We start from the raw sequence: 26236 nt of genomic DNA on the forward strand, positions 1-26236 counted from the left end.
AGCCTGCAGGATGGATTGGGTGCACATTCCTCACTCATTTTGGGGCAAAGGCTGTTGACTCAGTAAAATAGCCACCTTCATAAGGGGGAATTTCATGAGTGTGAGTGCCTAAATTACAGTAAACTGATGTTTAGGATGCTAGTGGATTAAACTTACAAAACACTGGGCAGGACATGTATTTCTATTACTAAAAAATTACCCATTCATGCCTGCTGAAAGGCAGGTATGCATACTGTATTTAAAAATGGAAGCCAGTTTGGCCTCTACACCAGGAACGAGTGAGAAAAGTCACTATGATATTGTCACATTTATAATAACTAGAGCATGAGTAACCTCTAAAACTGGTGGGCAAGACTGAGGCTACAAACTCTGATGAGAGACTTTACTATTTAAATGAGAGTAACCTCTGTGAAGTGACTGTTACAATGTCCAAAGACATTTGAAGTAGGTGAAGAGAAGTGCTCTGCTGCACCTCTCTTCATTCATCCACAGTAGATGGTCTGAGGTAAAACGAATGTTCTTATTAAGCATTTTAATATAAACATGACCAGGAGAAAATAAGGCCTTGACAAGCTGCCAGCCAAGGGTTGCGCCCATAATTTGTGATACTAACACCATGACAAACTATATACTCTTCTAACCTGTTCCTTAAATGAAGTTTCCAAGGAAAACTAATGTCAGCAGAACAGAAGATTAAAGCGGTTGCTATTTAAAAGATAAAATAACAGGATACCTGATGTCACTAGTCAAATCTTACAAAACAAGATTTTTCCTAGAGCCTGAAATTAACAACAACACTGAGCTCTTCCTAAAAAGATTTAAGAAGTCCTCATGTAGCATACCCAAAAATCGTTATGAAGGCAGGCAGAAGCCAAGCAGAAATGCTGAGAGTAAAACGACTCGAAACCAAAATGTAATGGGCATGGCTTTCCACTCTTTCAGGTTAGTGCGGTAATTTAGTTTTATGCAAATGGTTATAAACCAGACAAAACCCAGAGACTGACAGTGTTTTGCTCTCATTTGCATCTCACAAGGCCATGCAGAATAGGACCCCGTGTATGGGACAGACTCTATGGAATGGCATCACTCCATAGGAATGACTCTCTTTTAAACTGGTGCTTTGTAATGCGTAATGAATTAAAGTAGAATGGAACAATTTCTTGGGAAAAACAACCTCACAGAAGTTCTATGTGCAGATAATTGAATTTGGATTTTAAGATCTTACAAGCTTGCAGTTATGCTTTTCACATAGTTCAAGCATTTTCAGGTTCTTTCTCATCTACTTTGACAAATGTCTTGTTGTGTTATGAAGTCTGATTGAATTTAGCCAAAGAACTTTAGAAAATGGTTAGGTACACATAGCTGTGCATACAGATAATATGAGTGAATACTTCTCATTCCCTAGATAGAAGTACCAAAGGATTAAATTTATAATGCATTTTAAACAAAATATTGTGAAAGCATTAGCAGAGTTTAGTCTACACTGTAGTGTCAGAAAACAATATTAAAGTTGAGAGTAAAATGCTCAAACAAAACAGCAAGAAGAAAATAGAAGGCATTATCCGTCTCCCAGACTTCTAATGACTTAGCTGAGAACAAGTTAAACCACCGTGAGGAAAGCTTTCGTAATAAAATCTGATTTTTTTTCTATTTCTTTATGTCTATATACAACTTGGTTAAATTCACAGCCTGTTGAAGGAATTCCATGCTATTGCTGTTAGATTTATTTTAGCTCACTTGTTACCCAGAGTATGTAGTATAGAAATACCCAGCATATATCATTTCTGATAAAATTTCTTTATGACTAAATATGTTAAATTTAATCCTTTAATTTGCTTGCTTACAGATTCGTTACTGGGCTGCTCATGATAAAGAAGCAGCTGCACAGCGGGTACAAGTGAGCAATCAAGAATATTCAACCAAACTGGAAAACCTGAAGCCTAATACTCGTTACCATGTAGATGTTTCTGCCTTCAATAGTGCAGGCTATGGGCCTCCCAGTAGAACCATTGATATTATTACCAGGAAAGCACGTAAGTAAATGAGTGTTACATTAAGTGTAATGTCATGTACTTCATTATTTCATGTTGCATCACGTCCATCAAGTTTTCAAACTTGCTTTTTCATGCATATACCCAGTGTTCTCCCTCTATATGGTATCGGTTCCTTGTCTGAAAATTTTTGTTAAGGCTTTCCTTCCTCTCTTTCGTTGCCATCTACAGTGTGGATATCTTACAAAAGACAGTAAGGAGAATAAGATTATAGGCTCACAGGATGGTCAGCTACAAGCTCAGACCAGGTTGCTCAGGGCTTTATCTGGCTAGATCTTGAAAACCTCCAGGGACAGACACTGCACAGCCTCTCTGGGAAACCTGTTCCACTGCCTGACTTTTTCTGAGCTTCTAGCCTGAGCCTCTTTTAATGAAATTTGTGCCTTTTGTCACTTGTTCTCCTGCCATACCACTTTGAAGAGACTGGGTCCATCTTCTTGATAACCTCCCTGTAAAAACAGACAGATGGCTCTTCAGCCCCTCCAAAGCAGTCTCTTCTCTACGGTGAACAAGCCCAGCTGCGTCACCCTCCCTTCACAGGGCAAGTGCTCTGGCTCCCCACCAGGTCGTTGGCCCTCTGCTGTACACACTCCATATTACCAGTGTCTTTCTATTACTGGGGTGCACAGAGCTGGACATGATATTCCAAATGATGAACAATTCAAACCAGCTATTACTTAGTCAGCTATACCCTGTCTTTCTGTTTAGTCAATAATGAAAAAGATTGCATTCTGATGGTTAAAATGTGACCAATTGCCATTTGCATTAATAGTAGAGGGAGCCAGGATCAGGCAGCCTTGAAGAGTGTGTGACCTGAATCACACCCTTTAATCTACATGCCACAATAGGTTTCTGGATATATAATAGGTTTCTGGATATAGCTCCTGTCTTAATGATGATACCTAGCACTAACAAATGCTAAGCAATGTTCAAGTAAGAACACATCTTGTGTCTTTAAAACATACTTACATGGGCTAAAAGTATGTACAACTAATTTGAGGATTTCTGTCAGTAAATAGTGTATTGTACAACTTGCACCTACAGGGTTCATTTGCGCTGAATAAGAACTCCATTTTATAAGCTTATTGGGTGAAATATAATTAGTGGTATCTGCAGTGGGGTACTCTGATTTCTACTGAGTTAAATGCTGTAGAAATGCCTTTAAATGGTTAATTAAATATTTAATCTCAATGAATAAATATGACTTAAGCCACATTTCTGGGAGGTTCTGAACATAGCTGCATGCCAGCAAACCCACATGGTCAGCAACATAGTGAAGGGTAATGTTGGCCACTTCCATTCTGGCAACGCAGAAAGGCAAAGCCACAAAGCAGCCACTGCACAAGCCATCCAAAATTCCCTGGCTGGAGCTGTAGCAGTTCATTCCAGCAAGAAGACTATCCTTTAATCATATAAAGATCAGCCTAATTTCCCTTTTTACATGTCTTAATAAAAATGTCACTGAATTTTTATGAAATGTCATTCATTTGCACACTATATGTATGTTGCTTTTCAGCTCCAAGCCAACGTCCAAGAATTATCAGTTCTGTAAGATCTGGTTCAAGGTACATCATCACCTGGGATCACGTGCAGGCAAAGTCAAATGAGTCTGCAGTTGAAGGATACAAAGTATGAGCTATGAAAATATTTTTTATCTTTATGTATGCTACATGAGGTGCATTTTATAGACAGTGTTGAATTTTGGTACCTAATCAGACTTAAACATAGTTACATGCTAAAGATGACGCTATAATGCTCGGAGACCACAGACATTCAGCAGGCTTAGTGCAAAGCCAGTGGCCTTAGTCAATATGATGAGAAAACACTGGGACACTGAAAATCATTTGGGTGGTAAACTGTTTTATGGAAAAGTTTAGACCAGTGACTGCAGCAACCTGATTTCCCATATGATTACATTTATTGTCTACTGCTTAAAAATAACGCTTCAAAATTTAACACTTTGATAGTTTTTCCTTATACCAGAATGCATTGTTCCAGCTTCCTTTCTCATCTCCATGGGAGCTGCAGTTCCTGGAACACGAGTTCTTTAAAGTCTGGGAAGGTAGAGGAAGGGAAGGGACACTTAACCTCGTTAGATGCAATTACTGTATAACTAGAGCAAGTGTATATACTAACTATAGGGTGTATAGAAAGCTTCAAAAATTAATTCTTGTTTAACTTTGCTGCTTGCTTGGCAGCAAGAAAATTAGTGTTATGTTCTACATGTACAAATTTTGCTTGAGGAGTTGAACTGCTTCCTGGGAATTGCTGACAATGTTTCACAGAGATGATTCCAGAAAGAGTGGAGCTCTTTTCTAAATGTCCCACAAGACATATACCATCAAATTTGCAATAGTTTAAAAGCACTGACAGTTAATAATAAAATTAATGATTGTTTAATTTATGAAAAGAGTAATAAATTTTATGTCAGAAGACCCAGCTGAGTTCTGAGTTTTTTATTTGATGCTCTTTGCCACACTGCGTTATTATCCTCCATCGTTTAATTACTCATTTTGAAAGTAAGGGCTGATTTTATAACAGAGAAAACGATGAGGGAACATCCCATCTAGATTCACCCTATGTAAAAGTGGAAAAAGTAGTATCAGCCACTAAGTTTTTTGTAAATATAGGCTTCATATATAAATAAAAACCTAATATGTTTTCCTTGACACACTGTACATGTGTAACTGTTTTCATGGAAATGTAGCATTTCAATAACTATACTTACTGTGACTTTCCTAGGTACTGTATAGACCAGATGGACAACATGAAGGCAAGTTGTTTTCAACTGGAAAGCACACAATAGAGGTCCCAGTCCCCAGTGACGGTGAATATGTTGTTGAGGTCCGAGCACACAGTGAAGGAGGAGATGGAGAAGTAGCTCAAATAAAAATTTCAGGTGAGCAGATAACTTCCTTTCTTCTTTCCCACACTCCTTGGAAATCTTGGACTAAATATTTTCCTCTTGTACACTATCCAGAGATGGGCACACCATCTGAAATTTGAGAGGCAGCTCTTCAACAGTGACTGCACTGAGAATTAGGGTTTATCTTAAAGTCTTGCTGAAGACTCATAATGCACGCAGGACACTTCAGCAGCAGTCCGGATCAGTCCTGGAAGCTCTGCCAATCTTCCAAAAATCAGACTGTTTCTGCTGGTGCCCCCAGTTAGGCTATACCACTTTTGGTAGTGACCTACAAGCATAACTACATGGTGCGGGCCTCAGACTGTGAGAGAAGCTGCCCATTCCTAAAGGAGTGAACCTCCGATCTGCTGGTTTTCAATAATATGTACAGTTCATATCACCTAGTGTGAACTCATGGGTATCACCGTTTTTGTTTGTACGAAGCATCTATTCTAGTCTTGATCAAATGGAACCTGGAGGTGGAGAATCCATAATTTTATGGATTCTTTGTTCTCATGTTTAATCATCTGCACAGTTCGCATTTTTTTTTTGCCTAATTTTTTATCTATATATATCTGGGTTTGGGGACTGGCCATCACTTCCTTTTATAGCTTTTGTGTACATTAAAGAGTCTTTTTGTGCCTGATATGTTCTCCCACTTAAGAAATGTATACCAGTCAAGTTACTGATCAAATGCCAAACAGACTGAGCACCTTGAATTTCTCCGTGATAACATTTTCTTCAGGTCTTAAATGATTTTGACAGCTCTTCTCTTCACCTCTCCCACTTCTGAGAATTCCTTAGGACCATGGACACTATAGCTATATGCACTGTTTCAATTCTGCTGTCTGCAGAGATAGTCTCGCCTCCCTACACTTTCTGCTCCCAGCATTATTTATGAAAGGCTTTCGTTAGCTATTTATTTCCTTGCACTGGGCTATAAAATGGTGTTTGTCCAACACCAGCTCAAAATCTTTCCTGGAATCGTTGCTTTCCAGGATACAGTGTCTAATCTTGATCTGTGTGGCCTGTCTCTTTCTTCCTTATTTTATAATTTTGCGTGTGGCTATGACGAAGCACAGTTGGTTTGAATGCCTTACATTCCCATGCTGCCTGGATTTCTGTATGAATGTGTTGCCGTCATCACTCTACTACTTCACCATTTTGGTTCATGTATAAAGTTCCTTAGCTGTTTACTTCTGTTTTTGATGAAAATGATTGGATTGTGTTTGGTCTATTACCGTTCACTGTGGAATTACTCTAGAAACTCAATAAGCATTCTTCAATAGTTGTGTTTTGAAATCTGTTAGGGATTGAATTCTTAACCCATTTAGCATACACTCTGTTAATTGTGTGTACCATTTTCTGTGAAAATGTTGTAGGGCAACAAGTCAACCACTCTACAAAAGTTGTAATATGTTGCATTATATTATCATACTCTGGGGGAATCACTTTTAACATGTTTTATGAGTTGCAAAAAAGTTGAAGCAACTTCTGTCTTTAGGACATGTCTTAGGTGATCTTTGTGTCATACTTTGAGTCATATATTACCATCTGCCATCAGTGTGGTGCAAAGACTTTTTAGGTAGCAGCAGGTATATTGCTTCCCAAACTGGAAGCAGAACCATCATGTCAGTACAATGTTGAGCCCAAACTGATCAGTCTTTCCAGTAAGACCTGCCCCAAGCTTTTTGTGGCCTAGATAAAGGCAGCATTCCCTGGACTCGGTTTAGGAAAGATCAAAAAGGAGACAAAAGACGGGGTAATCTCTTTGGAATACACGGTATACAGAGAATTGGGCAAGCATTTCAGGCTGTTTCTGGGCTCAAACCATGCATTTTCCAAAGAGCAGAATTAAGTGTAGTTTTAACACCTACACATGGCAAATTATGCCTGCTAATTTTTATTCTTAAAGAAGTTTTCCGGTAGTGTAACAGGGTTTAGAATAATTGCCCAAAAAGGGTGATAGAGTAGTGAGAAGCTTTTAAGTAATGATGATTTTTCTCAGGCTCTTGCAGAGAAGATCTAGTTTGATGGGAATATTTGTTCTGGTGGTCAACTGGCCAAAATGGAACTTACATATTTATAGAGAGATATAACCAATAGCTAAGGCAAAACATAAGGCATCTTATGAAATCCAGAGAGGACCATTGCCTTACTTGACCTTTAGGCATCTGATTCCAGGGTTTGCAAACCAAATTAATTTCCTGCATAAGTGAGTGGGGAGAATTAAGCAACTAGGGCAGGGATTCAAAATAGCCTGGATGCTGACCAGGAACGACCAAATCTTAAGCAAACTGGAAGGCTGCACCAAAGAGAGCAGAATGTCTGGAAAACCTGTGTGTCTTCCAGATTGTTGTTTTCCTGTTGTTCATTGGGTCTCAAATCCAGAGTAGCCTACATAAATACCTGAGGTAGGTGTCTAAGCTGCCATTATAATCAGTTGTCATCTAGGCTCTAATTCCAAAGCTTAAACAAAGCCTGTAGGGTTTGAGATGCCCCAGATTACCAGGGACATCCACACAACACTGGCAGGCGTGACATGGGGACTGCATGGCGTGACATGGCATGACTACAGGGGACCTGAAGTCTTCTGGATCAGCAACTGGAGGCCAGACAGGACACCAGGAGATACCTCTTGGCCTATATTTCAGGCATATGAATTGCACCCTTTTGCGAACCAAAAGCATTTCCTTGATTTGTGTAGCTGCTGTTGCTATGCTAGGCTACTGTCTTGGCAGCCTGTTGTAGATGTAGTCTGTGCAATTCTTAGCACTTGCTGAATTAGGTTTGAATTTGGTTTAAGTACAAGAACATCTAGTTCAGGAACCTTAACTGGCCCTGAGGTTGTAACTTAGGTATTAAAAATACAGCACATTTTAACTAGTAAAAGTTACGTTTGAAAGTCAAATGTAAAAGAAACTAGAAATATATGTTATTTCTAGCTCAACCCCTTGTCTAAGGGAGAAAATATCTTTTATGTTTTCCTCATCCTGCTCCTTCTCAGAGAAAACCCAGGCACATGCTGAAGAGGGAGGCAAACGTCCTGCAACAGCTTTGCTCTCATGTAAGCAGTCAGCTTCCTATGGGATACAGTGTTTTAGTTGAGAATATCTAAAGGAAGTTTACCAAACACAGCTATCTAACATGCATTTCTTTGTAGTGAACATCTTGAAATATAAGTGCTTATCATAAAATTACTCACTGTATATATGGTGAGCTGCATTTCAGCATATTGCTATAATCAATGTAAAATACAGTCATGAACTGTTGTATTTTATTAACCAGTGCCTGCTGTACAGTTAGGGGTTTGGGGATATTTTTCAAGCCCACTATAGTAAATTAATGAGCTACACCATTTAAAATTCATTCCTGAGATACCACAACCAGTTGAAGGTTGGAACTACTTGTTTAACCAAAGGAGTCAGTTTCAGTGGCTAATAATAGGCTTATCTGTTTTCTTTGAAATATATTAAATCTGAGATATTTTTTTTTGCCTCTTGCATGCTTTTTGGCTTGCAGTGCTTTGTCATAATGCTAATATTAATGTAATCAAAGCAATCTTGCAATCAGTAGGAACTAAAACCATATGGTGCTTCGTTCTTTTCTCACTTCGCTTGTGGCCTCAGTGCAATTTATTTATGACAGAGTAAGGGAAAATCAAATCATGCTCTCAAATTTTAAAATTTCATCCAGGGTGGGAGAGAGGGGAGGGTAACTTCTCATTTGGGAAAATATGGTGAAAAAATGAAGATACCACGCACCTTCACCCTCAAATACAAAATCAGGTTAATGTCTCAGTTTAAATAGTGACATGGACAAAGAATAATTTATGTACTGTATATGCTTATAGCAAGAGAACAAAATTACAGCTTCTCTCTGCTCACTGCACACATATATATACACATATGAATTCCATTTGCCAGAGGCATGTTTTAGGATCCTGAAAAAGTATTTACTTTGAAGCATAGCTTTTTCAAAGGAAAATGCAAAATTTTTGCCCATACTAACTCACAAACATTTTAATTATTTTATATTTTAATTTCTTTTTAAATTATTATTTAAAGGGGACATTAATATTTATTGCACATATTAGTACCAAGTAAATCAGGTGATCATTCACTTTTCATGTGGTATAATCAAAACCTTTTGGTCATAATTTGAAAACGTCCATCTGTTGCAAAGATGGTTGTAGTAGTAAGAAAAGAGGAGAGCACACATAAAAATAATAAGGAATGCTGATGGAAAAAGTCCTCTAACTGGCATGACAGTCCTCTGTTACTGATATTCGGGCTTATTATGCATCTGTGACAAGAACATAGCAAAAAGCTTCTACTAAAGTAAAAATACATTTCCAAAAGAGCTCTCCTCTAACATGAAATGTAATTTTCACAATGCATTTGGCTGTTGTCTCATGGCTCCAAAATAAAGTAGAAAGTACTCAGAATACCCTCTTACCTCGTACATGAATTTGCCTAAAATACAACATATTTGGTTCTCTGGTATTTCTCTTGATTTTCCTTCATCATCACATTTCATTTCATCACAGTTCTAATTTCAATTTCTAAATTCCAAGCCTCACTTTGACAGCTAAAGGTTTGTCAATTCCATGCATTGCAACGTATTCAGTGGTAGAACAAGCATTTTCTTGAAAAACCATATTCTCCTTAATTTCAATTTCTTCTCTTCTTCATGTATTTGAACTCAACAGTAGGACAGACTGCAGAAATTTTTTCATATCTAGTTGCATTTTCTTAGTCTGCATTATTTTATGATAATCCCAATGCTGTTTATTTTGTCCTTTAGGTTTATTTGTATGGGAAAGTCTGGATACACACAAAGTGTGAATACAACAAAATTTCATTTTTAGCCATAAGGCTTGTAACTAAGCTGTGCAGTGGTGGTTGTCAGGCTTTATAGCTAGAAATTGGATGTGGGTGTACAGGGATTTAGAAAACAACAGAGGTTTAAGAGACCAATATCACACAGAACAGCAGCAGGATAGGTTACTCATTATCAGAGAATACTGACAGGACAGGAATCCATAGTTGCTATGCATGAGAAAACACAGAAAAAGTGGCCACTGTGTTGAAAGGACCACGTAGCTTCCCTCTGCTTTCATCTTCAGTCTGAGTTGCCACATGCCCGTCTGTGTGAGCTTGGGAACCGCCTGCAAAATCCCCACTGACGGCTATTGCATGGTCACATGAACGCATGAGAACTCTGCAGCGCCTTTAAACATTAGCAAAAAATAAGTCCGTGGCAACTTCACCTACCTTGTAATGTGTTTTAACTTGTTACATGTTGGAAGTTTTTCTGGCTATCCCCAAGCTTGCAGGAATGCTATAGGAAGGTGTGACTGTCCTGGAAAACATACATTCTTGTTGGATCTCGGAAAGTAAAGACATTGAATATACTAAAAGATACTAAAGAAAGATACTATAAAAGTATAGAGAAAATCAGTGAGGGTTCCACAGCTGTGGAGTGAATTCTGGGTGAGGAGTGTGAGAGAGGCGAGGAGCCCTCAGCTGGAGTAAGGATGACCAGTCAGGTAGTCCAGAACAATAGGAAGAGGTAAGGAGGAAAAGATTATTCACTTTTAGTCACATTATGAATGTATGAATGAAGGTACTCAGAAAAATTAGGAGGCAGCAGATTGCGAACTATCAAAGTAATACTCTTTTGTATGGCACAAAATTAAGTTGTGGAACTTCCTATGACAGGATCTTGTGCAGGACAAAGTTATAAATAGAGGCTTGGTCTTCCAGCCCTTATTTAAAACTATGTCCTGTATTCAGGCTTTGACTCAGGAGCTAATGAACAGAAGCTACAAAGTAGCTCAGGAGCTACTTTAACACAAGTGGGAAAGAGTATAAGAGGAAAGTTGTATTCTGCATGCCGTGATTTTTTCCCCCTTTCCACTGCATCCGTTGCAGACCGCTGTTGGAGTCACCGTCCTGAGCTATTAAAAAATTCAGCAAGCTTTTGATTGCCACTGTTACAGTAGGACCATCAATTCATCAGTGAATTAAAGGTCTTACATTCAAATTCAATTTGGTTGAACTATTCTTCTTCATTAATTTACCCAGTTTATCATACAGCTACTTTCAGATTTTTATTACACCAACAGAGGAACACTATACTTCCCTTTTATGAAACAAAATGCTTGGTATTTTATATTCATTGTACTTTAGCATTAGAAGAAGATGGAAAAAATCCAAAAGATCATTACTTAACTCTCTTATGCTTAAATGTAGCAACATAGCAAAAAAGAATATCACAGAAAAAAAATCACGTAGCTCATAGAATGAATGCCAAGATTAGTATTTTGCTTTAATAGTGTAATCCCTTTGATGCATAATGATTTATTTTAATACAAATGCATATTCTGCTTTCACCTCTTGGTAGGACATTTAACTATTGAACTATATTTATACAGTGTTTTTAATTGCTTTGAGAAATCAAAGCCAGACGAGTAGTGTTTGGAGTGACTTAAAGTAATCTTTGGAAGACTCATCTCATTAATTTTTTCCCCTTAATAATCTAGCCAGGATTGCAGACGTGATCACAGGGGTGAAGGAATGAAGAAGGGAATACTTTCTAGTCATGACAATTCTTACGTGTTTTAATTTTCAGTAGCAAGACGTGGAACTGCCTTATTCAAATCCTTGTGGTATTTTTCAGTTCAGCAGTTAACAATCTATCTTAATTTTTATGGGTGCCTTGGAGTGGTGGCGTGCTCATACCTCTCAGTTTTATGCACCTAGCCTAGCCAGACTCCTTTTCTTTTTAGCAAGGCGAGTGATTCAGAACACCTAGATTAGACGTCTGCTGTTTCACCTTTTGATGAAACCTCTCTCTCAAGAGAATGAAACCCAGTGATTCTGTGACAAAGGTAACAGTGGTAGTTTTCCAGTTACTTCAGTGGCAAAGTCCAAGAGACTTCAGAAACACTCTTTGATAGGAAGGTGCACAGCTCTTCTCTTTACTTTAGTATTAAGGAAGTATCGCAGAGTCTAGTTCTAAACACCAAGGTTTAGAGTGGTGGAGAAGGTGATCTAACAGAAGTACAGAACTGTATAAAGAGCGGTTACAAAGATGATGAAGCCAAAGTCTTGGTAATGGCACATGATACGTTATAGGGCAGTGGCCAGAAATTGCAATTTGGGAGGTTCAGACTGGACATTAGGAAAAACCTCACCCAGAGGGTTGTGCAGCACCGGAGCAGGTTACCCAGAGAGGCTGTGCAGTTCTCATCTTTGGAGGTTTCTGTGACTCAGCTGGGCGAAGCTGCAGCTGACGACATCCAGTGTCGGCGGCAGTCCTGATAGGAGTGGGAGGTCAGACTAGACAGCCCCAGAGTTACAGCCAGGTATAACCAGGCATTTTGTGCACCTTAAAACTGTATAACTTCCAAACTTCAGATCTACTGACAGTACATTAAATGATTAATGTTTCTTTAGAAGCACAGTTTGTACTGTGATTATTTGGCAGGTTTGTATTCACATATAAATAGAATTACTTATTACTACAGATATTAAGAGCAGATAAAATCACATATTTGCTAACTCAAACATATCTTTTAAGTGCCAGTGACAATACAGGAAATACTTGTGTGTATTTTTGCCTTCTTTACATAGATATATTAAATAGTACATCTTACTACATACTGAAATTCTCCATGCCTTTTCCAGAATACTTGAAGAACTTTGATGTCAAAATGTTCTTGCCTTTAAAGATTAATACCATATTTTTTACTTTCACCGAATGTCTAAAGCCTGTTCAGTGAAGCAATAAATGGAGAGTTGACAACAGTTCTTCAAAGTAGGCACTGGAAGAGTGCTACCTGGTCTGTCTTCTGGGGCTCTTCAACACAATTATATTAAGCCAGTGGGAAGGGAAGGAGGAATATTACTTCTGTCAAATTAGGAAATGTCAGAAGAATCCTTCATCTAAGTTCGTGTGAATGTTTTAGAGTATTAAATTTGGTGCTTGTGGCTCTAGCTGTAGAGTGGCTGAAGCAAGAACTTTATCAGGAGAGAAACTGTAACCAAAGATCAATTTGAAACTTTCTTCTCCAGAAGCACGAAAATCTGCTTGATTTTTTGCTTTTCAACTCTGGTGTTTTAAAATCCAAGGCTGCAAGCCATTTTAGAAGGTGTATTTTAGAAAAGTCCATTTTCCTGGGCTCAGTGTAGGAGAAACTACGTAAAAGGCTACTTAAACTGTGTTGTATGTGATGCAATATTTAGATGATATAGGATACATTAAAAGACATAACGATCCTTTCTGTGCTTAAATTCTGTAACTCAGCATTATTTTCTAATAGTGCTGAGCAGAAATAAGTGGAATGTAGAATTTAATGTGGCAGCATAAGTCACTCATCCAAACAGATGAGCAGCTGTTTAAAGCTGGGTTTAGGCACTGCTGGCTCATTTAGATATTATCTCTAAAAAAATGTTTCCCTCATTTATCTCCACATGAGAAGATTTTGTCTCTCCCTAAAACAAGTATTTCGTGAATTTCTAAGTTATTATTTTCTGTAATAACAGAAGCCAGTGATGGGTTGTTTCAAATCTTTTTCTGACATTACACAGTATGGAGGTAAAAAACTTCATCTGGCTTTAAAGGAAGAGTTTGCACTCAGTTACAATGGCTGGTAGTAATTCTGTATCAGAACACTAAAATGTAAAATGATGTGCTCAGCTGGAGGGGAATGTGGTACTAATCACAGCCTTTTCTGCATGTACCTGCAATCTGAAAATCCTCACAATCTGAAAATTACTTTGTTAGAAAGCCAAATGGAGTTGCCAACAAATGTGTCAAACTAGGAACAATTTCTCCACTAACCCCCTGCTCTTGGTTTGTGTTGTGTTCCTGCTAGTTTCTACCTTCATCTGTTTCTCCTTTTATTTTATCTTTGTTTGAAACTGGGAAAATCGGAGCATTCCCAGTAAAGGTTCTGTTTTAACTGGTGTACCTTTCCTCTGGTTTATGCAGCCCTCTAAGATGCTTTATCCTGCCTATTCCTATCTGTCTTCTTTACCAGAGATCCTGCTACCTTGGAAAATTGTATTGACCTTTCTGGTTTAACAGTACCCAATTCTTCAAAGTATATTCTTATCAGTAAAAATTACATTATTTTGCTCTAGAGAGGCACGTGCTAGGCCAGCTGTTTGCTGTCTTCCTTTCTACAGTAACTTCCATGCCCAATTTAAGATATTTTCTGCCTTGCCAAATAGCAAGGACGTATTGAAGCTGAGCTGGCCTGTTGGACTAACTTATTTTCTTTGCTGCTTCTCAGTCCACTGGTTGATTCTGCTGCCTATTTGCCCCATTGGTGCCCAGCCTTGGGCGATTCCTGTTCCTGCTGTTCCGTGCTTGCTGTGCTTAGGGGGCAGAGGGAGGGAGGCTGTGTTTTGGCAGCATTGCCTGCCTTCCGCATTACCTCCCTCTTTCTCAAGGGCTGCACGGTGATGGGACTTACCTGTACATGGAGACTGTGTGGCACATAGCCAGTGTCATGAGCATGAGCCCTGCAGTGTCCTGTACCTGCTGTGCAAGTCTTATCACATGCTGTGGAGGGACAGTGGCCTCTCCCTGCCATGAAGCAAACAGTCATCCAGCCCATAGAGACTGGGTGCTTCTGCTCTTGTAGAAGCTGAGGGCATCCTTCTTCATCTTCTGATGTGTGAGCCAGGCTTCCAGGCTGAAAGATGAAGATTTTCAAGACAGGCTTTTAATGTAACTCAGTATTTATACATGCCACATTGGTTCCCAAGAACACAGAAATTCTGAAACTATAGTATTTTTCCCATTAATTCATCACCGTTTTTCACCTGAAGAGTTTCTACTGTTCACCCATTGTACCATGTGGTTCTTTAAATGTGGACTATTTGCAAGTGAAAAGGAGTGACAAATCTGGTGTATAGTTAGGATGAATTTATTTGTAAAAAAAATTCATCAATCCCTATTTTCTTGAACAAGGAGGAGCAGGATCTTCACTCAGAAATCCCCAGACATGCCAGCTGGCCAAAGAAGATCTTTCCCTTTTCTGCTTTTCAGGGTTACAATGAAACTTTCTCTAATGGCCTCCCATTTTTTCCTGAAAAATTAGCCCTTTTTGATGAATACTCTCTCAGAGGATGATCAAATTCCTCTGAATATCAACCATAATTTCTGAGACAATGCAGAATACATTTATGTGGGAACATTCACAGCCAAGTGTTTTGCCACACCAGACAATCAGTGTAATCACAGATAAGCTTTTCTATTGGGACAAGCCACCGAAACTCACTCCAAGCTCCTCCTGCTGCTTCAGCAGGCAGTTTCCAGCAGCAAACATCTCCTCCTAGCCGAGTACATGAGCCAGCCTTGCTTGCCCTGGCAGTACTCCTGGTGCTGCTGGTGAGCCAATTTGTCTGGAGTGTTCGCTGACAACTGGAGAGACCGGGCAGATGCTGAGAGGTATGACAAACCTTTCGGTCATCTAAGCGATCCTGAAACTCACAAAATGCGCATGAAGTATGACTACAACTGTTGGCTGGGTCACAGAAGGACCATAGTTTGTTCTTGCGATTATTTGTTGAGTATACTGCTTTAAAAGAGTACATTTAAAAAATATTGCCTGTGGTCTTCTACTTAACTCCCCACGCACAAGAATATGTAATGAACATTAATATATATGAAGGGGAAGAGGTAGTTGAGAAATAATTTACATTTATTGATAGTTAAGTAGTAGCCCACCGACTGAAAATTATCTGCTTTTCCTCAGAGTCCAAGGCATCCTTTCATTTTGGCAGCCCAGGTCGCTAGCAGGGCCAGAGTCAATGGCAAAGCAGCCCCCGCAGCTGCCTGCCGACGCTGCCAACACGCCGGGTGCCATTGCCAGAACAAAACAACATGTTTACTTGGCTCTGGCGTATGGATTTTCAAGTAGGAGAAGACAGACTAACACCATGGGGTGGACAAACCACCCAGAGCAGCAGCAGCCCTTCAACTATGTTTTTAATGGTCTCTCTCTTTTTCTTATGATAGTTTTAAAGCTGTTCTGCAGATGGACAGCAAACCTTAACATAGCACAAAGCATGGACAGATGCACAGACAGCATGATTTCCATCCATTACATCTACTCTGCTGCAAAACAGTAATTCACAGGGTTGTGAATTACTCCATAGCACCTTTCTTGAAAGGTTTATGGCACAGGCAAGAGGAAAATTTCCTCGTGCCCAAACAAAGGTATTCCTAGACAAGGGAAAGTTGGACCCATGACTTCGCAATGATGCCAATGATGCAAGATAAGCATATTGTAATTAGTTCAGTTATTTTCCATTTACCATGAATAGGGATGGCAGAATTTAAATCATGTCAGCTGATACTACCTATTTCTTTTCCAGTAGTCTTTCATGACGACAGTATTTCCAGCTGGAACAAGTGAAATTTCTTTTCAAAAGCCAGTTGACATAGCTGCAAACCCACCCACTTCTTTTATGCAATTTAGTTTGACCTGAAGAAATTACCATTTCTTCCCTTCCTGCTTTTCTCTCCTACCTGGGTAAAAATGAAAACACTCGAGAGAATAGATATTAACGAACCTGATAGATACTAAAGAAATTAACAAACAGAGCAGGCAAAAATACCTTCTTTTTTTTTCGGGTGGCTCAATTTTTTCCCAGAGAAGTGGATGAGCTTAGTTAGAAGCAAGGAGAAACAGAATATGAGAAGGCTTTGCATTAGTAAAAAGTAGAAATATAAAAACAGACAGCCCTGATGGAAGATGAGTCTTGGGTCCTCAACCAAAAGGAAAATATTATTTACAGGAAAATGGGTAGGAGTTTGGCGATTCTTTCAGAGAAAAGAAATCCATTTTGCAAAACAGACACAAAGGCAGGCTCATTTCTTAACAAGTTACAAAGTTTATGTTACAAACTTAAATCTGTTATGAATCATGTAAAATACCAGTCCTGGTAAGAAAGATTTCTCTTTTCCTTAGTCTTACTCAATGTATGATAACTTAATGTCATGAAAAATGTGTTGCAGCGGCTGTATCATTCATGTAAGCCAGTCTGCATCTACCTGAACAATTTGTGGTGCGCAAGAGGAGTGCATCTGTAGAGAGAAACAGCAGCGCTGAGGATCCAGCTCCACGCTGTGTGCTCATGTCGGGTTTTACTTTGCAGTAGCTCTAATCCAGCCCTGCACGGGGTATCCGAGACAGCTCCAGAGTGTGAAATAAGCCCCAATAAAGGGGACAGCTGAGATACTCACTTGAAAAACACAGTCCTCAAACTAGAACAGTCACCTGGACATCCCCCTTGACGTTCAGTACCTGGAAACTCAGAAAACTGATGTAACTTAATACAAATTAATTCTTGAATAATCTTTCCTGACAACAAAAGCAGAGGAAGAGTTTTGCCACAACAGGATCAGCTCATGATTAGCCAGGGAATAGCTTGAAGTTTGTGTATGTTGGCAGGGCAAACACTTTCCCACTGAGAAAGAGAAGTTATTCACATATGACAGCTTCACAGATGACCAGTAACTAATTTCCTGGTTCACAGATCTGATGAAGTAAGATTTCTAAACAGGCCTCTAGATTTATTTTTTTTACAATCCAGTATAAAAAGGGACTGATGTTGGGAAAAGGGCCAAAAATGTCATATCTTAAAGATAAGTAACGTTTAAAGAAAATAATGGCGTATTTTTAATAACAAGTTGTTACAAAGGCTTGGGAAATATATCAAAATCAGAATTGTTTTAATGCCTGTTTCATTTAGGCATTAAATTGATTTCATTACTTTTGAATATAATTGGAAGAGTGTTACATACTGTTCGAGATGTCAGTAAAATCCAGGATCTCTATTCAGAAGTGTGAACCATTTCATCCTAGACTTCATATGATTGGACAGAATTTAAAGTACGGCTGGAAAACTGGATTAGTGGGACTGTACCAGGAGTTCCTGTGATATGCAAAGACCTTGCTGAAGGAAAACTCATCCAGCAGTTGTTCTTCTCTTCATTTACTCAGATAAACAACTTGTGAGAAAGTCTGCTGAGAACAGGAGGCAGGGAAAAAAAGTTAACTGAATGCATCCAATACAAATTGTATTCATTTTTAAGCCACATTCTGAGTATATGTTTCTGTAGATAGTTTAGTCTTTTTTTAAAGTCTATTTTTAGGCTTAAAGATATCAACTACAAAAACTACATAGCAGACAGTAACAAGGTCTCTATGGGAATACAGCAAGATTTCACAACTTCTTTTGCTTGGGGCTGGTGGCAGAAAAATTTAAGGGATGTTTTTCATTGTTTATTTGAAAGAAATAAGGACTCTTGATATGAAGTCAACACATGGTGTATTAGAGTGGTAGGTCGTGTGATACTGATTTGGATTTGGCCTCGAATTTGATGACTGTAGTTTGCAGTTGCATGCACACTGGAGATGCAAGGTGCCGGTTGAGAGGAGAGATGACACATTATAACACTGAGGAGAGAATGAATCTTTAGGTGCTAAATATATCCAGCTCATACCCGGCCAGACTTCAGAAGAAGCTTAATAATCCTTCTGTTTTAATTTACATCCACATGTTTATTTGTATACATTCATTAAGTCTTTATCAGGTGTTTCTCTAGTTTTTAAAGATTGTTAAAACTGACAGATCACAACTGTATGTTACAGAATTAAATATTGTAGTCTGTACTCAGGCAAAACTTGCATTAATTTCCATTCATGAGCTGCAGGAGTGGACTGGCTGTCATGCACTGCTGACCAGTGTTTCAAGTAAAGTGTGGTTCCTGACGTGTGGGTCGGTAATCTAACAAGAAAAAAGAAGACATGATCTGTTTCATGTGCATTTGTCCTCCTAATGTTCTGTTAATGTGCTGTCTAAGGGTAGGATTTGCTTCATTGCGGAGAGCTGTTATAGGTATCTCTGCAACAGTGCCTCCACCTTGTAAGGAACTGCTGTAATGGAGTGAATTGCTATTAGTCTTGGAGCCAGCGAGCACATCTCAGGGGGAAGATTTATTATGCCTTTCTCTTTGTAGGATAGTTACATGCAAATAGAAATTTCCTCGTATTTGCTCATCATTCAACTTCATTTCGCAAACTTTTTTTCATGTTTTCCTTCATTAGAAGAATTCAAACCATGAGTTTTGTTCTGTCTTTCCAACTGCATCATCCTGGTCTGATGAAGGCAGAATACATTTTCTGTGGGTATTCTGAAATACGAAATCTGGACTATTTTTTTCCTGTGGCTGTTATTCATTCATTAAATACCACTACTTTGATATTTAGGGATAAAGACTACAGAAAAGATTAATGTGTCCCATAAATAACTAAAAAGTACAGATAAATATACCCCTGTACTTTCACAGCTGCCAAAATGTGCAGTTGTTATGTGTGAAAATATATTTGAACATACATTCATGTTCATCTTAAGCATAAAATTCCTCTGGTTATGGATACTTATAAAAGCAATGTTCCAATATTTTCCTTAATTTTATCTTTCACTGAGGTGGTTATACTGCTTCCTATGGAAAAATGTGCTGTTCATAGAAATTGACTTTTTACAGCTGAATTGAGCTGATGAAGAAGGATTGGTAGGTCTCTTGTCTTGGTTTTCCAAGTGCCTTTCAGATCTGCCTTTCTAATAGCACTTAAATTCACTACTGAAGGCCAACTGTAAACACGTCAGGCTTTCTGTTTGCTAAGGGCTTATGGGCCCCTTTTTGTTAAATGATTTGGTAAGTGTCACGGTGTACATACGTGCATATGAACAGCTGTAGGCACATCCTGTCAAGTGGTATAAGCATATTTCTGTTCCTGGTATGGTGAGGGCACACACTCTTCCCACACCTTCTCTAGATAGGTTTTGGCTGAAGGGTGTCTTTAGACCCAGCTCTCTCCAGTGGCACCCATGTACTATATATATATATATATATATATATATATATATATATATATGGTGGAACATGATTATTCCCACCATACCAATGCTCAGGATTTAGTTGTATTGTAATAAGTCAGCTGTGAGGAAAGAAGACTAAGCACTCTAGTTTAAGATACGGTCCTAGCTGGCTTTCCAAACAACTGCCTGAAAACTGCCGTTGTTTGGAGTGGGGTTGTTTAAAGCCAAATGAAGAGAGGAGATCGTGCTATGAACATGGGGAACTGCAGATGAAGGCTCAATTAAATGACTCTGCAAAGAGGAGAAGCTCTGCTCAGTACAAAAATTAAGAATGTATCCAATCATCCTCAGTTAATTCTTGTTTGGGGGACAAAGCTTTCATCTTGGAATTGCAAATAGTACATGTATGGTACATCAGAGGAGATGCTGATCTGAAGGACGTCAAACCCACAGTGTGTCGAGACATACTGTGAAAAAAACATTAGAAAAAAATGCCTGCAGTTATGTAGGTAGGAACCACAAATGACTAAATACTATCACCTCCATCTGTCCACAGCTAACTGATGAGCCAGTGAATTCTGGAGTTTTCTGATTTGGACTTAGTCCACAAACCTTATAAAAAGTGGTTTTTGTTATCAGTCAGTTTCATTTCCGTCTAGTTTCTTTACTTTCTCCTTGTTATTGTGGTTAGGAAATACTGTAAGAAATACATGCTTGAAGGTAACTAACAGGTGTTTATTTAGCCAAATTCTCACTTCAAACCAGCATTTTTTTCATCCTTACGATCTTGTTTCCCTAACTTAAAATTAATAAAGCACCTTATTAATAGAAGGTTTGAAATGGACACAAAATTAAGAATTAAGCTCTTTATTTATCCTGAAGGATGCAGAAACTTCTCAGGCAGACATGTAAAACGTACAGATCTGTCTTTCTAGGAGCCTGCATGGTGCTGGACCAGATGATGTGATTTACTTGACCTTGCAGAAGGTCTGATGAGAAAATGTGAATGTTCTTTTGGGACTTTAAATTCTATGAAAGAATGCTTGAAATTTGTCATACTGCGCCTGTTGTTAGGAAAAACAGGGCTGCTTGCTGAAATCTGTGCTGTTTGGTTCGCATGTGACCTTTTCAGTAAGGTTTTTCCTCCTTCGGAAGAACACTTGCTGGAGAGCCGTCCAGTGGAACGGTTCCAGCAGCAACTCAGGACTGTCACTGCCGGCTGCAAGCACTTCTGTCCTTAGTCTGTGTTCAACAGCAAGACGAGCAGAAAGCTGGGTCCCACGCTGCCCACCTACACGCTACCATCCTGACCTAGATGAGCCCTCTCTGGGATGAAAGAATAGCTCATTCTCCAGCTCCTTCGGCCCATCTCCAAGACTGACAGCCAGGCACAGTTTGGCTGGGGTTTTTTTCTCATATTGATGCTTTTTAAGAGGACCATGGCAACACAAGCCATTTAACGTCATAGCAATTCTTATGCCTCTTTGCCAGAGCAAGTCAGGTAAAGTTTGTAAGCTGTCAATTAATATTTTTTGTCTTAAAATATTTGTTTAAGAAAGACCCTTGTGACTTTAACAGACATAAATGTGTAAATGCCACACTGCTAGAAGTCAGCCATCTGGACTTTGTAATCTGGCAGGTAAACACACGGACTAGGCTCTTTGACATCTCTCAGGTTATTGCTGATCATATGAACGTTAACATTTCCAAAGGTGTCTCTTTGCTTCTTCACATTTCAAAGACTCCATTAATTTTGTTTTCACATGTTTAAATATTTATTTTGACCTTTTACCTCCCGTTATAACCTCCTGGCTTGTTGGACCGGCCAAATCAAAATACACTGATGTGTTCTGAATGGCCTCGCTGCTTGTATAAACACGCTGCGTAAACAGCTCTTGCAGAACAAAAGAGCGAGTCCTCCTCTGAGCTGTAGCAAGTCTCTGTCCGTTTCAGATTATCCATACAGGTAGGGGTTGTGCTGAGATACGCCAGCTGGTTTTCCAGCCTTCCTACCACGCGTTCTTGCTCACATCCAGGGTTATTGCCCTCCGCCACGAGTAATGCTGAAGTAAGAGCAACACCCTGTTGTTATCTGTTCGATGCGCAGGTGCCGCTGCTGGAGTACCGACTCTGCTCCTGGTCCTGGTGGTGCCTGCCCTGGGTGTCCTCGCCTGCTCGGGATTCTGAATGTAGCTGGATTTACCTTGTCCTCTGCCTGACACAAAGGACTCCCTTTGAAGATGAGGACCACGATTCTTTTTGATTCCTGGGGCACCATCCTAAGCCAAATAAATTACACTTTAAAATAAATTACCCTACCGATTTCCTACGAACTTTTAAGAGGACTGAGGCATCCAGGAACTCCTTCATGAAGTAAATCAACTTTTGAAAGGCTAAGAAATATTTTTAACTTGTTCCAATATGCCTTATAAAACACTTCTGCTGATCTGTGACAGTTGCATGATTCGGTCCAATGGGGCAAGTTACAGTGTTAAAACCCAATAACATAGGCTGTACAGTGAAAGTAAAATCACCATACGTAGGTGCTTTAACTTGAATAACAAATTGTGAAATATAATAGAGATTGAAATGTTGATTGTACGTGATAAATGTAAGAGTACTACGTCCGTCTGTACTATCCTATATGTTTTGTGTACTGCATATTTTTGAATGGCCCCATCATCATTTATTGGGATTACTGGTTTTTTAGAGAGACAGTCAAAGCAAAAACATTTCATTATTTAGAGCTATATTTCTTGAGGCTATTGGATAGAATTTGAAGGATTTGAAATAAAAGTCGGTGACGAGGAATTTTTTTATTTTAAATATGTTCGGAACACCTGAGAAATGCGTAGGATGCTCAGCTTAAAGGAGCTGTACTTCACTGACACGAGATTCACCATATTCTTTTCTTAAAACGATTCTGTTGAAAAATTCTGTTATGGTCGTTGTTGCTGATTTTAAGAGTGAAATGTCAGCTTTCAGGGAAGCAGCGTAATGTATTGGTTTTGATTTAGTATTATTACTAGTAGTAGTATTATTAAGGTAGCAATGTAACACTTAGGAGTTTGAAAATGGAGTCCATGTTAAAGATCAGCCAAGTGGACCATGAAATGGTAGGAAACGTATGTTATTTTTTAAAGTGAAAAGATTTAAAATATAAAAAAGAAAAAGATATACAATAAATGGCAAAAGCAGAGTAGCACAGTAAAAAAAAATTATTATATTTACATTTTTATGCTGCAGATGCCAGGTGTTACCTTCCTGTAGTGAAGGCGTACATTTGGGAGAATTATATGCTTTTTCAAGAACTTGATATTATTCTGATGTTCATAGTGTTGTAAATAAGAGTTTTAAAGTTCTGAGACCGTTTCCCTCTTTGATAGAGTACTGAATGATCCAACTGTGTGTAAGTACATGCAAGTCAGATCCCGACTTGTTAGTCGAAGCTAAATGTTTACTATGGCCTTTGCAAAATGGGAACTCTACTAGAGATTGAGAATGTTTTTGTTCTGACTGTGTCTAGAGTGTTTCAGTGTTGGGTTTTTTGTTGGTTTGTTTGGGTTTTTTTTTAAGTTGCTAAAGAAATGCACATTCCTTTCATTTCCCATGGTGTGCTGGGAAGTAGTTTGAGTGTGAATGTTGAGGAAACACAGTGATATTGAATCAGCTGGCTCAAGTAATAGTGCAATGTCTGATGCTTCAAGAATTATAAGCTTTGAATCATATTTTATTAGCACAACCTTGCTAGCTACTTAGAAATAGATTTTATCTTTTTAGAACTGATACTGTAGAGGTCCGTGATAATAATATTTACATGAAGCAAGAATAGGTCTATTAATAATTTACACCCACTTCTTTTATTTGTATAATTTTGTACTATATATTTACATGTAAAAGTGTAGAGTCTTCATTAAGAAATATCAATAATACTGGTTTAGTTTAATTTTAACTATTTGTTACAAGATGACAATTTTTTAAATAGGTGAAAGTGATAACTTCCCTATAGAGGAAAGTCAAAGTGTCAAACACTACTGAGTTTCATAAATTGTATAATTATTTGAAAGAGAAATGAGCTGTCTTCATATGTGAGAAACTAATACGCTGTAAGCCTTCTGTACAAAAAAAATGTGGTTTATTGTGTTTCATTTGGTTTGGTTCTTTTGCAGTATGACTCATTTTTATATAATCTACAACCACAACTAAATCTTTTGCCAAATGCATGATTGCCTTTTACTTTTCTAATACATGGTGTAAAAACCAAAACGGTTTAGTTTTTGCATGGAAATGACCTGGGAAGGAAAGCCACTTCTTTTTTTAAATCAGCAACACGGATGAGGTAGGTCTCACATACAGATCAGATAGTGGGAGTTTTTTCTGTTTCACAGAATTGTGTAAATTTGACTGGGACCTTCAGTTTCAAATCGTTGTCGAGAAAAACTAACTAATGTATCATCTGCTTTAAAACGCAAGGTTCTTAATTAAAGTTTATATAGATAGACATATTTGTTGTTTCTTTATATTTCAGGAAACTTGATATTACTATTATTTGATACTGATGAATATTGAACTGTTTTTTTAGTTACTTTTTATCTTCTTTTTTTTTTCAAATGAGTAGAGCAGGACCGTGCTTTGTCCTTTTTATGAATGAAAAGTAAATTACAATTAAATAAATGTATTAATGTTAATCAAAATATAATAACTGTCTTTTGAATTGGAGCTTTCTAATTTCATAACAGTGATGTGGTCATCTGTGACAGTAAAAGTGTGGATGGAATGAGGTCCTGTGTGTCCCTGCCCAGCCTTCTTGTGAGTTTTGCTGGAGTTAAAGAGCTTTTGCGAGATAAAGGTGGCTCTTTTGATTATAGGTGATACAGATAGAAAGAATTTCCTAATGTCAGTGACAGGGAGTCTCCTGAGACCTCTTCAGAATTGCTGGAAGTGAGAGTTAACCGAGGAGCGTATTTATTTCAGGTAATGTTTTCTATTCCAGTAGATACATTACAAAGAAAGGTGGCTGAAATGGCTAAACTTTGTACTGATTAAATGCTCTGTGTGATCACAATAATTTCAAGAGGTGACATCAAGTTTAACTGGCTGAGATACTGCCTGCCTTTGAGGGGTCACGCTGGGGCCCTAAAATGTGGCATGTAAGAAGCTGGTGAAGCTGATGGTCATATTGCAGAACTTGGTTTCATTCATCTTCAGAGATACCAAATGAGAAGACTCCATGAGAGAATGTGTTCCTCGTGCCCTGCACCTAAAAGACTGTTAAGTCAAGCGGAGCAGGGCTCAGACCTGGGGAGGAGGAGATTGTCACTACTTTGATTAGGTACATTTTGTATTTTTATCTTGGTCTCTGAGAGAAACAAGGTTTGAGTCTCTGTCTGCCAATTCTCTGCTAATGATTTTGAACTTATCGGGCAGTGGCAGACAAATCCAGCAGCAATCTTACTGAAGAAAATCATAGTAATCTGAGCAGAAGGTAGAGACTTAAATTCGGAATTTGCATCCAAGGCGGCTGCAGCATGGTCACTGGTGTTACCTGTTCTCTTTGGCCTGCCGGATGCCCATCCAGCAAACCCCTGAGAGCCAGGTAGGGCTCGCCTTGTCCTGCCTGGGACGAGCACAGGCTGGGGGGGGAGCTGAGCACGTGGCATTGCAGGAGAGAGAAGTACCAGGGGGCAGCTGAGATCATTGCAGTGACAGAGTGAGGCGGGGAAGAATGGGGCATAGAGCATAAATCCATAGGAGAAAAGGTTCATTATTTCCACCCTTCAAAGAACAACTTGTTTTTGTTTGTGAGACTTCTTTTGTTTCCAGACTTCAGAGCCTCTAGCTACAGAGGATGATAAAAAATATGCCTTTAAATATTTGGATATCTGGCTAAAGACCAGATCTTCCAGTCTTGATCTGCCTCAGCACTGCATTAATCTACACTTCCTATTGGAATTAAAATTAAAATAACAGACATCAGGTAATACCCAAATACATTCTAGTACAGATCTTGAAATAGTTCCAAATGGTATTGTTTGGAGATTTTGTTTATTTAAATACATCACGGAAATGTCTGTCTTTCAGGTTACAACAGTACAATATGGGCTAAGGATATTCCTTGGGCAGCGGTATAAATTTCTGTAGTTTCTAGCACTTGTGTATGCTCCATCCTTGCGCATGTCGTCCAGTGGAATCTTTTCCCAGTGTTAGGACATCGGCACTATGCTGGAACCACCTGCCTTCTGCACAGGTCAGCGAGGTCTTGCAGAGGAGGATTGTCCCTCTCCACTTCTTCCAGAGATGATCCATTTTTCTTTAACTTTTCTACCACTAGGTCCTTTTGTGTTGTCATTTTCACATTCTTCTTATTTCAC

General features: G+C 38.7%; 1 protein-coding gene across 2 annotated transcripts in view; it reads left to right on the forward strand.

The window, feature by feature from the left end:
• The window catches only part of CNTN1 (contactin 1), a 260047-nt gene extending 235681 nt beyond the window's left edge, over window positions 1-24366 (forward strand). For both annotated transcript variants that reach the window (XM_074563570.1, XM_074563654.1), the window contains 4 exons: window positions 1847-2033; window positions 3568-3680; window positions 4794-4950; window positions 21973-24366. In XM_074563570.1, coding sequence (XP_074419671.1) covers window positions 1847-2033; window positions 3568-3680; window positions 4794-4950; window positions 21973-22052 — 537 coding nt within the window. In that variant the 3' untranslated portion in view covers window positions 22053-24366. The remainder of the gene's footprint in view (window positions 1-1846; window positions 2034-3567; window positions 3681-4793; window positions 4951-21972) is intronic.
• Window positions 24367-26236: the final 1870 nt, after the last annotated feature.

This window comes from Larus michahellis, chromosome 1 (assembly GCF_964199755.1).
Source record: "Larus michahellis chromosome 1, bLarMic1.1, whole genome shotgun sequence".
Taxonomy (NCBI): domain Eukaryota; kingdom Metazoa; phylum Chordata; class Aves; order Charadriiformes; family Laridae; genus Larus; species Larus michahellis.